General features: G+C 39.7%; 1 protein-coding gene across 1 annotated transcript in view; it reads left to right on the top strand.

The window, feature by feature from the left end:
- Nucleotides 1–12021, top strand: part of TLL1 (tolloid like 1) — a 141184-nt gene that overhangs the window by 91393 nt on the left and 37770 nt on the right. Inside the window, exons 8-9 of the mRNA XM_089527229.1 lie at nt 493–617; nt 11488–11603. Of these exons, the coding sequence (XP_089383355.1) occupies nt 493–617; nt 11488–11603 (241 nt within the window). The remainder of the gene's footprint in view (nt 1–492; nt 618–11487; nt 11604–12021) is intronic.

Genomic DNA, 12021 nt, shown 5'->3' with positions numbered 1-12021 from the left:
GAGAACAGTCTCTTCAAGTATGGTTGTGTGGATTTCAACTATCTTTTGTTTTTGTGTGCGTCCAAGTCATTTCTGCTTTATTGTGACCCTAAGGCATACACATAACAGGGTATTCCTGGCAGGATTTTCTTTAGAGGGGGTTTGTCATTTCCTCTGAGGCTGGGAGAGATTGACTTGTTCAAGGTCACCCAGTGGGCTTCCATGACCAAGCAGGGATTTGAACCCTGATATCCAGAGTCATAGACCAACATTCAAACCACTGTATCACGTTGGCTATCACACTGGCTCCCAGTCAACAATAAATCTGACTAATTAAAGAAGTTATTTAGTGGCTGTGGTGGTCTAAATATTGAATTTTCAATTACATTTTCTGTATCTTGTTTTAGATTCTAATCTGACCAAGTAGATAGCAAAAGACATAAATATATATTTCTTCAAGGATGTTTTGATATGAAAATTGATTGGGATTTCTTTGTTTTTAAATTTATTTAGGGGAATGTTTCTGGATACAATACTTCCTTCCCGTGATGATAATGGAATCCGGCCAGCCATTGGTCAGCGCACACGATTAAGTAAAGGAGATATTGCACAAGCAAGAAAACTTTACAGATGTCCAGGTATTGCAACATAGTTATTGAACCTAAAGAAGGTTCATAAGTACTAAAAGATTTTGAATAATTTTGAATATTCTGCTTTTTATCTCTTTCCATTCTTAAGAGATATCTTATGGTGTGCTCAATATAACCTAGGTCTTGCCAGAGTCCTGCTAGCATGGCAGACATCAGGGCATTTCCTACTCCTTTCCTCTTGAATTTTCTTTTTTAGAAACACTGTTTCCTACTGAGTATTTAAACCAGATCTCAGGGGACATGATGCAGGGCTCGGAAAGCTTTAGATATTTTCAGCAGACATGGGAAAAGTGTAGCTGAATGCAGCTGACAAAGCTGTATTTATGGCTAGTCAAGGGGAAGGAAATATTGAGACCACCTCCCGGTCCAGTCCAAGCCTTCCCCATTGTGGCAAAAGGCTAGGAAGACTTTGGCTATTTTATCCACCGATACCGCCATCCTACATCATGGTGAACACAGTGTGCCCTGTAAGTTTCATGACCCAATGTTGTTTTTGTGTGCCTTCAAAGTCTCTTTGCTAATTTTTTATTTTATTTTTTATTTTGGTGAAAGGAGGAGGTTTGCAGACTTTTTTTGGAGAGGAGTTGCATAAAATATGTTGGAGAATTCTGCTAGCCCATCTTCTTGAAATCAAAATGAAAATAGATGTTTAGACACCTTCTTTTTCATTTTATGGGCATTCTGGGCCCTTTACGACATTCCACAAATGCTTGGAAGGAAAACTTGTCCAAAGTTGCCCACTGAAACCATGCCTTGACCCAACCATTTCTTTCCCTTTAGAGATTAGAGAAAGATGAGATATGAAAAAACCCACTTGAAGAATCCAAGATCAGATCTGTCCCTCTAAGGATTGAACTCTATCCATGCTATGGCCTCTGTCACCACATGTCAGGGACCATGAAAATATAACTCTGTTACATGGAGCTGAAACTAAATTTATGGTCTCACCAAATAATAATAATAATAATAATAATTTTTATTTATAGCTCGCTTTTCCAGGGTAGATCAAAGCGGGTTACAACAAGGCAAAAGATATACAAAACAAATACAAAACATACAATAAACATCATAAAAACAGCTCAATTACATTTTAAAACACTATAAAAATACAGTAGCATAAAAAAATCAGAAAAAAACAAGAGACTAGCTGAATGAAACCATTGTACAACAGGGGAGAACAGCATGGAGTCAGGACACATGGGGGAAAGCTTGTCGGAAGAGAAAGGTCTTTAATTCCTTCCTATAGAGATCAAGAGAGGTGACGGAGCGGAGCTCGTCGGGAAGGGAGTTCCACAGCTGCGGGGCCGAGATGGAAAACGCCCTTTGTGCAGTCAAGGTGTATTTTGACTTAGAAACCCTTAACAAATGCTTCCCGACCGATCTGAGAGTGCGGGGCGGATTGTATGGGGAGAGGCGGTCCTCCAAGTACCCTGGGCCCAAGCCATTTAGGGCTTTATAGGTCATAACCAACACCTTGTACTGTGCCCGGAATGCTGTTGAGGATGTAGACTTATGTCTATGAAAGCTCATTCTGCCAACTTCTTTCTTTAGTTAGTCTCAAAGGTGCTACAAGAGCTCTCTAAATACTATTCTACAGACTAACACTGCTATATTTTTGAATTGTCTCACCTGTGTGGATATAAAAAAATCACAATTTTTTCTCATCCTTGATGAGAAAGAGTATTTTAATTAGTAGAAATAACCTCCCCCAAAATTGACAGTACTTTGAGATTTTTCACCACTGTACCAGAATGAGAGGAGCAGTGTTAGAGGCAGGAGTTCTACATGATACACAATTTTTGTACAAATCCTGAAATATTCAGAATCATTGGGAATGTGCAAAAGCTGTCACAGTGTGCAAAAGTTGTCAATTTAATGTTGTGAAAACATTTGAAATGTTTCATTCTTGCAAACACAAGTGAAATATGTGAACGTTGACATCACTGTAAAGCTTGTCTGCATGCATATTGTAGCTGTTCACTTGAAGGTGGAAAATGATTCATTCTGTCAGTTTCTATTTAAGATATTGTGCTTTAAAGCCAGATATTTGTTTAGATAAATAATGGATTTGTTTAACATACTTTAACAGTGGCATCTAACTACCCTACAAAAATTGCTCTGAGTAGTCTTTTGATTTTGATAAAATGAAATGAGTGCAGGAATTGGGTGTCTAGTATGTATAATGTTTCATCAGTATTTCTAGTATAGAGAGCCTTGAACCTTAGTCCTTTATTTTGGAATTTTGCTTCTTGAGCTAGTGCCCTTCTTTTACAGAGCAGCTGCTTCTCGAGTTCATGAAACCATGGCAGTATCTTACCTTACTCTGCCCTCCTAAGTATGTGAGTGGCCACCATTCACCCTTGTACATTTATAATCTTCTTTTTCTGTCTTATAGCCCATGTCTGCAGAACACAGAGTACCTCTTCTGTAATGTTACTAATACTTTTCACACCTACTTGCTTTTGCCTGTTTGAGGGGCACCAGTTAGGAAAGAAAGAAGGACCTCACACAAATACATTTCAATTATTTATTTTTTCCTAAGAAGCATATATATCTTGTCCCACTGATTCATTCCACACAAAGACATGTGTCATTCAGAAAGAACACGCATATAGCCAAGCTGCATGGGAAATATACTGTTTCAGTAAGTAATTTTCAGTAATATGAAAAAGTGCTAAAATTAGTTCCTGGAATTTGAGAAGGAGTCACAACAACTTCCACTATATTTTTATTCTCATTTTTTGTTAAACAATGGAGCCCACTATTAGTAGCCTGCAACACATAAAGTTTGTTAATAGCAAGCCATTCTATAAAGCTACTCACAAATAATGTCTACATTGTAATTGCTGGCGGCACAAATATGGACAGAAATCCCCTTAATTCTCTAGTGTTAGAATTTTAGCTGATTATACATATAAGGAACCACTGAACCCTTGCAGTGAACTGTGCTTTCCAGCTAGAGTTGTCAATATGTTGCTCAGTCGAAAAAAAAAGACACATAATTTGTCAGGAATAGCGTCTTATTGTTAAGATGAATGGTATCATGTTGTTCATTTATAATAAATCTAAGGTTTGAATGTTTACTAGCTAGCAATAAAGAGATAGATCTGGTAGAGAACACAATGAAATGGCAAAATTAAACCTATCCCCCCCCCCCCCCGCCAAAGCAAAATGATTAAAAAGCCATTAATAAATTATTTCAATTTACCAAAAAGAAAGTTCTGTTCAGGTGCAGTGGAGGGGCTCCATCCCATTGGTTTTGGATGGTGATTCTATGCTGGTCTTGAGTCTGAACTTTAAATGAGAGGCTCAAGGTGCAAAATCCTAACCCCTGAATAGGTTAAGTAGCTTGGGAAACTCCTTTAAATTTCAAATTAAAATCCAGAGCAGATTCACTACCACCAGTGTTCAGGCCCTAAAGCTGCCTGAATGTTCCTGCTATCCCCATTACAGTCGTGTCCTCAGAATCATCAGTGGACGGCAGCCCACATTGTCCCCAATGGCGGTGTATTCACATGGCCACACCACCATTAGAGACAGCCCCTGTTGTCCTCAGCAGTGGCGTGTGCATGCAGCCGTGCCACCATTAGTGACAATAGAAGTTTCATTGTCCTCAGTGACGGCACAGCAGTGTGCATGCACCACCACTGGGGACAACAGGGGCTCTCCTTAATGGTGGCACGGCCATGTGCAGGCAGCACGGCTGCGTGCACCCACTGCCATTGGGGACAGTAGAACTTGAGCATCCACAGATTTTGGTATCCAAGGGGGGGTGTTGGAACGGATGCCCCATGGATACTGAGGGCCAACTGTACTTTCTGCATGCTGTTGCTAAAATGGGTGACTATTCACTGGCTCGCTGCGCTGCTTAGCATTGCTGCGGCTGATGCAAATCACTTTCTTTGAGGTCAGAATGAGCTGCCCAGCATGGATCACATGGCTGAGTCCTTTGTTCTGACCTCAGAGTGACTCACAACATCAATATTAGTGCAGGAACACAGGCTTCTGGCGTTGCACAGACTTTTGGCGTTCTGGCATTGATTTATATGAAAATGGTGGCTGGATGTCAACTGGACAGTTCACACTAGAACAGGGGATTGGGCCCTGTGTCTTCTGGACTGCTTGCCAGGAGGAGAGGGGAGGATGTTTCATTTGGCCCATGCAGACATGTCTGGCTCAGGTGCACCCAGTAAACTTCATGGCTTGGTAGGGTTTCAACTGGGTCTTCCCAGTTATGGTCTGATATTTTAATAAACACTACCAAAACTGTATTTTGTGCCTGAAATTGCACTTTGTGCCTGGCTTGTGCTTACTCACCATAATACTAGAAGCAAGAATCATGCAATTCTCGTAACACTGTTGCTCTAGGCAGCATAACCAATGTTGAGGAATGCTGAGAGTTGAAGTCCAATAACATCTGGAGGCCTGCATAATTCTCATCCAGGTTTAAGCAAACCATATTTCCCTCAGTTAGGACATAATGGGGAACTGTTGATTATTTGAAAGCTGGTGCACTTGATCTTTTGGTGATATGCAAAAAAGGAAGAGAGAGAAGTTGAGCATATGAGCTTGGGACCTCTGCAGGTTCATTTCCTAGTGGGGAAACCATGGTTTGCTGCTAGTCTGAATGGGGCATATAATAGTGTTTTAAGTTTTTTTAACTGTGTTTGGAACATTTATACATTTATGAAAATGCAGCAGAAGAAAAGTTGTTTACATTCCTGTGAGGGCTGTTTAAAACATCATGAAATTCGCACTACAAAACTATGGCAGTTGAACTTCCCAATAGGTGAATGTGTGATGATTGAATTTACACGTGTTCTTCTACATAGGGGATTACTGCACAAAGCACTAGTGATGGAATTGAAGTGAAATTACAACCTATCATTCTTCTCGTTTTAACATGACACCCCACATTATCTCACTACCCTCTTATAGTGCTGCTATTCCACTTTTACTGCTCTGGTTGCCTCTTGTTGCATTCTGAGGCTTGTTGTTTAGTGAGGCCTAAACACTCTCTGGCTGAGAATTCTAAATGCCCTTCATTAAATAAAATCCAAATCCCAGAATACAACAAGAGGCAGTGAGAGCAGTTAAAGTGGAATAGCAGCACTATAAGAGTGTAGTGCAGTAATCTAGTTATTTGCTAATCCATTGTTGATCTGTTGTTATACAATTATTATTGCACAGTTTTACATTGACGGTTATCTCTCATTAATGTGAAATTGCACAATAATTACAGTATAACAATGGAACAGTAATGGATGAGTGATATTGTGTCAAAAGAGGAGAGGAATCATAGGTTGCAATTCCAGTTCCATCACTTGCGCCTCATGTGGTAATCTCCATAGTAGATACACTGTGGAGTTTATCACACGGAGGTCCTTCTGTGTGATAAACATCATCTAAGCGCCCCCCAAACGTCATGCAAGCACCATGGGTGTGATCCTCTGTGGCACTATGGATGTGGAATCGGGCTCCCCGCTCTGTTCCTGTCTGCAATTGTAACCAGGGGAGCCTCCTGGAGTCCTTTTCTTATCAACAATTTAAGAAGAAAGGTCAGTTGAAGAGCTGCATTAGCACTATAAACAAATTTGAATTCAAAAACAGATTCAAACTTAGAATGAAAGAGTTACAGTATAAAATGTTAATATTTGTTCTGCCTATGCTTGACAAGTATCTAGACAGTAATTGATAAATTTGCTTGAGTTAACCATAAAAACCAATAGAACATTTGAAGGCATATAATACCAGCTTATATAATGGTATCATAACTGATCTTTAATTAATCTTATGAGTTAGGCAGCATTTAAGAAGAATGTTGTAGACATCATTTGGACAGACCAGGTTCAGGGCTGGACCACACTATTGAAACCTGCCATTGTTTTCTTTGTACACTGGTGCCTCGGGTTACGAAATTAATTCGTTCCGCCATTCCTTTCGTAACCCGAAAATTTCGTAACCCGAAAAATAATCCGTTAGCACTGGAAAGCCTATAGCTGCACTTTGCAGCATTTGAATTTCGCGCCGAAATGAATTTCGTAACCCGAAAAATATTTCGTAACCTGAAACAGTTTTTGCCAATCCAACTTTTTCGTATCCCGGAAATTTCGTAACCCGATCATTTCGTATCCCGAGGCACCAGTGTATAATGGCCAGTATTGGGGTAGTGATTGTGGCGTAAATGCCATTAGAATTTCTTGTGGCATTTAAAATCTAGGTTCTCTCACCCTTCTGTTTATTATCGTTGTTCTTGTTGTTGCGTGCCTTCAAGTCATTTCTGACTTATGGCAACCCTATCATAGGGTTTTCTCAGGTTAAGAATGTGTGGCTTGCTCATGGTCAGTCAGTGAGTTTTCATGGCGAAGCAGGGAATCAAATCCTGATCTCCAGAGTTGTAGTCCAATGGTCAAACCCCTGCTGGTGCGCCTTCTTTTTTTTGTTGTTATGTGATTTCAAGTCATTTCCAATTTATGGCGACCCATAATAATAATAATAATAATAATAATAATAATAATAATACAGTGGAACCTCGCCATACGCGGGGGATCTGTTCCGGATCCCGCCACGTATGGCGATTTCCGCCCATGCGCGCGGCGGCGCGGGGGCGCAACGGGCGCACGCGCCCATTCAATTGAATGGGACGCGCCGCCCCTTCCGCCCCATGCGTGCACCGCGGCTTGAGCGCGTATGCTCAAGGCCGCGTATGGCGCACGCGCGTATGGCGAGGTTCCACTGTAATAGGTTTTCTTGGCAAAATTTGTTCAAAGGAGGTTTGCCATTGCCTTTCCCTAAGGTTGCAAACATATGACTTACCGAAGGTTATCCACTGGATTTCATGGCTGAGTGTGGAATTGAACCCTGATCTCCAGAATCACAGACAACCACTCAAACCACTTCACACTGGCTTTCCTTAGCAATGGGCAAAATCCTCAGCAATGGGCAAAATCCACTCAGTTCTAATCAGAAATTATGAGGAACATTTTACAGGAAAAAATATAGCAGGGAACACTGAAGTAGCTGGAAGGAAGGCTTATTTTCATGTTGGCTTCACTCAGAAGCAGAGAGTCCGTTAACAGAGACTGTAATAAAAGTATTTGTATATTTTATTCAATATGTGGGTTGGGACGTTTCTCAATCAGTCAGGCTTAGGGAGACTCACTGAATCTGACTTTAGGTGTATTTGCTTTGATATGGGTAAGCAGTAATTGATCAGCACATGTTCACAACCTCATTTTACAGTAGGGCAGAAAACTACATGGAGGAGAGATCCTGTAGGTAGGCAAGAGTTGAGGGTTAGGGGGGCACATCGCAGTACATTCTATACAGAGGGCTGCATTCTGGAACTCTACTTGCCAAAAAGAAACCTTTTTTGCTCACAAATGACCCCCTTGTTAAATGCACAAGGAGCATTTTGCCACATTTATGGCCTTCCTGAAGCATTTCCGACCCAACAATAGATAGACCCAGTCACTTTCTTGTTTTGGTAGAGGCCTCTCCTGGCTTAAAAAACTGAGGGCCAAAACCATGGTGAAATTGCTCCTATGCCCTCTTTTTATGCCTCCAGGACCAGCATCTGCCTTTCTCTTCTATACTAGCAAGGCAACTGCTACATCTAAAGCCAAACCTGACTCACTGCAACCAAGGCAAGAAGTTTGTCAGGAAAGGGCAAGGGGAAAAAATTAGTTCTTACCACATTCTCCTTGCTTCATTTAGTGAAAGGGAATGAATTAGGCGAACTCCAAGACTTCTAGTTAAGGGGTCTTACTTTTGCCATGTGGATCCAATTTTTAGGTTAAGGAATCTTATTTTTGTAAGATCCTGGCTTTGCTAAAATAAGCAGCTTCAGCTCCTACTGCCAATGAAACATGTTTGGAATGGCTTTCTGGGTGGAGACAAGGTCCTTGGTGGAAAAAACTGCCATCTCATGGCAGGCCTCTTCTCTGTCCACTTAGTGGTATTTATTCAATTTCCACTGGTTCCTAACGCCAGCTTTTGGCTGTCCAAAAGATCACAGCTTGTGTTGTACATGGAATTTTAAGGAAAAATAATTGTTAATTGCACTGTGTCTGAGGAGATTATCACACAATGACAAATTCAGAAAAGTAGCAATAATCGCGGAAATGAAAATAAAAAGCAACATTTGTGTTATAGTTCTCAATGGTATCATACTATTCATGTCATTGTTCAATTAAACGTACTGTAACAGCGCAGTGAGGTTTCGCACACATCAATAAATGAATTGTTAGTAAATCATAATTGATTGTTTTGTGCACATGCCATTTCAGCACAGTGGTGCCTGTCCAGAAATCCTGTTCTAGCCACAAAGAATAAAGACAGAATAAAGGCAATAAAAAAAAAAAATATTTCAGCACTTTCCACTGTTCACTAAATTGTGCCCCATAGCCCAAAGGAAGACTGAAATCCACAGCGAAACCGTTCCTGGCTATGAGAACGGATTCTGACCATCACACTGTATTCTGACCCTCACAATGCATTCTACTTGCTTTTACAGTAGCAGAATCACACTTTATTCCTGTTATCATGAATGAATTCATGGGACTTCCCCGTGAATGCTTTGTTGCCAGAGCATGGCGGATTATTCATGGCTGGACTCCCGAATGTGTACAATAACCTTCCACACAGTTGCGCAAATTAACCGGGTTTATGCCTTTCTTTTCCCTTTTTTCCTCCCGTGTGATAATCTCCTGAATCTTTCAGGCTAGGTATATTCATATCCTAAATCATATAACAATGATTTTTGGTAACGTTGATAGTTATCCTTTTATAGTTTTATTGTGGGAAGGTTTTATTTATTTTTATGTTTAATATTTATAGCAACATGCCTTTTTCCAGATAAGTCTTTTAAACTTTTAAACAAATCTGTAGTACAGTTTCAGCTCTATAGCAGTCTGCACTAGGAAAACCATAAACACCAATCTCTGTAGTGTAGTGCAGCTACTAATGACTGCAGAGTTAAAAATAAACTGTGGGTGATATATTTACTCTTAAAATACCTGGTACTGAATAAATTATTTAATGTACAGTTCACCTTTGATGAGAAGCCATGTGATATATGATTGATGACAGAAAAAAAAATAAGGAATGATTTTGGACTAACCCATTACATGCTTCTCTGTAGGTATGGAATAATATATTTTTGATTTTTTAGAATTATTTTTCATGCTGTACCACATATGCTTTTCTTGTTTTTAAAAAGTAATATCAAACACAACTATAATATTGTGTCATGAAATGTATTAAGTACAAGATCCCTTTGCATAACTAAATAAATGATGTCAGCACTGGTGAAAGAGGAGGCATAGGATTCTAGCCATAAAATGGTGCTGACTGTATTTACACAGCACTTTATCGTTTGCTTCCTTCTCCCATTTATAATTAATATGGTTTCTGATTAGCCCGCTGGCAGTTCTGACTCTGTCATTGAAACTGACATTGTCAGTAGCAAGGTAATAGTTTCAAGTGCATAGCTGGATGCAGATCAGCAAGAAAAACAATTTGTTCATTTATGCTGCATTTCTATGCTCGCTCACCTGGTGGCAAGTTTTACTGAGCTTTGTGTGTCATACCAGAGTAGACACATAGAGTAGACATATGACAGACATGTGTGACCTGTTAATGATCATAAAGGTGACTGGCAGTTATGTAAGTTCTAAGAAACAGTCCTAATCTCCCTGGTAGGGTAGATCAGGAGCCATAAGGCTGAATCATATTGGTTAATCCCAACAGAGTAGACTCACTTAATCAAGTGTAAACTGGTAAATCAACATTTATGTGCTTCCCATTGATTCAGTAGGTCCACTCTAGTTGAATCTACCAATAGATTTCAGGTCACAGGCTGCTGTAGACTTCTCTCTCTCTCTCTCTCTCTCTGTGGAGGTGTCTCTTGTTGATCAGGTAGTGGAGACAAAGGAATGGGGCTTTTACGGGTCATGTCCAGGAGGCTATGGATGCACAGAATCCTATGCCTCCTCTTTCACCAGTGCTGACATAATTTATTTAGTTAGTTATGAAAAGGGATCTTGTAGCACCTTTGGGACTAACTGAGAGAAAGAAGTTGTTGACATAAACTTTCATAGATGCAAATCTACTACATGAGAGAAACTTAAGTACACTTAAGTCTACCAAAGCTAATGCTACCAATATCTTTCTCTCAGTCTCAAAGCTGCTACAAGCTCCTTTTGCATACAGTACTGAGCTAGACTAACATGCTATATCTTTGAACTTAGTTAGTTATTCATTTATATTCTGTTTTTACTCCCAGTATGGGACCAATGCGGCTTCTTAATTATTATTTTTTTTCTCATTGGTGTTATTGGGAGGGAGACAAAGGAAAAAAAAACTTCACGTGGTGGAGTGGAATGAGAAGTCAAATTGCTGAAACCTAGTGGGCAAGGGAAAAAATTGCTTGGACAAAGTAAGGTAGCATAATAAGTAAGACATGAAATGGAGTAATAGAATAACAGTTGTCGTTACAGTAGTTGAAAAAAGTTTGTGCATTGTAATTGCTTTTGTTTATGTCAATATTGCCAAATATATACATATTGTTTAAAATGAGTTTCCATTCTAATACAAATCTCCACTAGCATTAATCATTAAGCTCTTACAAAATAAAAATATTAGTTAATTTTCAGCATCAGAACGATCACTTTTCTTCTGGTTTTCATGATTCTCCAGTGTGTTACTTCTGTTAAAAAAAATGAAGCTACACACCCTGTTTCTTTGGGTTTTTTTTTTTCTTGCTTGATAGCAAAGATTTATTAAGTATTTATATATGTTTGATTTCAAATAACAGGGCGGAGGTATTTTTGATTGTTTTGAACCTACTATCTTTCAGCATGTGGTGAAACACTGCAAGAGTCTACAGGAAACTTTTCCTCTCCAGGATTTCCAAATGGCTATCCTTCATACACACATTGCATATGGAGAATTTCAGTGACTCCAGGAGAGAAGGTACTTTGCTTTGAGCCCCACATGTCAGACTTGTACTTCCTCAAAAACAAGTTAAACATTGTTTATTCTGTTTCCTGCAGATCTTGTGCACATTAAAAAAAAGAACTTCACTTTGATAGAAAGCTCAACTTCAGTTAATACTTGAATGGGTTTCAGAATGTGTTAATGGGATAAATCACCATGATTACCATTTATTTATTTAGTGCCAGCACAGTACATAATGCTGTACAAATAAAAGAACAACAAAACATTTCCCTTCCCCCAGGCTTACAGTCTAATTAAGATATGACACAAAAGGAAAAGTTGATGGCAGTGTGGGAGGAGACTAAGTCCATCAGAAACTGCCTCTTTTTTCTCCCCCCCCCCCCCCCCAGGCCAGGGCAGTGGCAGGTGGGATGGAAGGAGGATCTTTCATTTG

The sequence above is a fragment of the Sceloporus occidentalis genome, unplaced genomic scaffold (assembly GCF_023333645.1).
Source record: "Sceloporus occidentalis isolate IW3139 unplaced genomic scaffold, rSceOcc1.0.p SCAF_5, whole genome shotgun sequence".
NCBI classification, from domain to species: Eukaryota; Metazoa; Chordata; class Lepidosauria; order Squamata; family Phrynosomatidae; genus Sceloporus; species Sceloporus occidentalis.
Note: the sequence above shows the minus strand (reverse complement) of the source record. Positions and strands in the feature narration are given on the sequence as shown.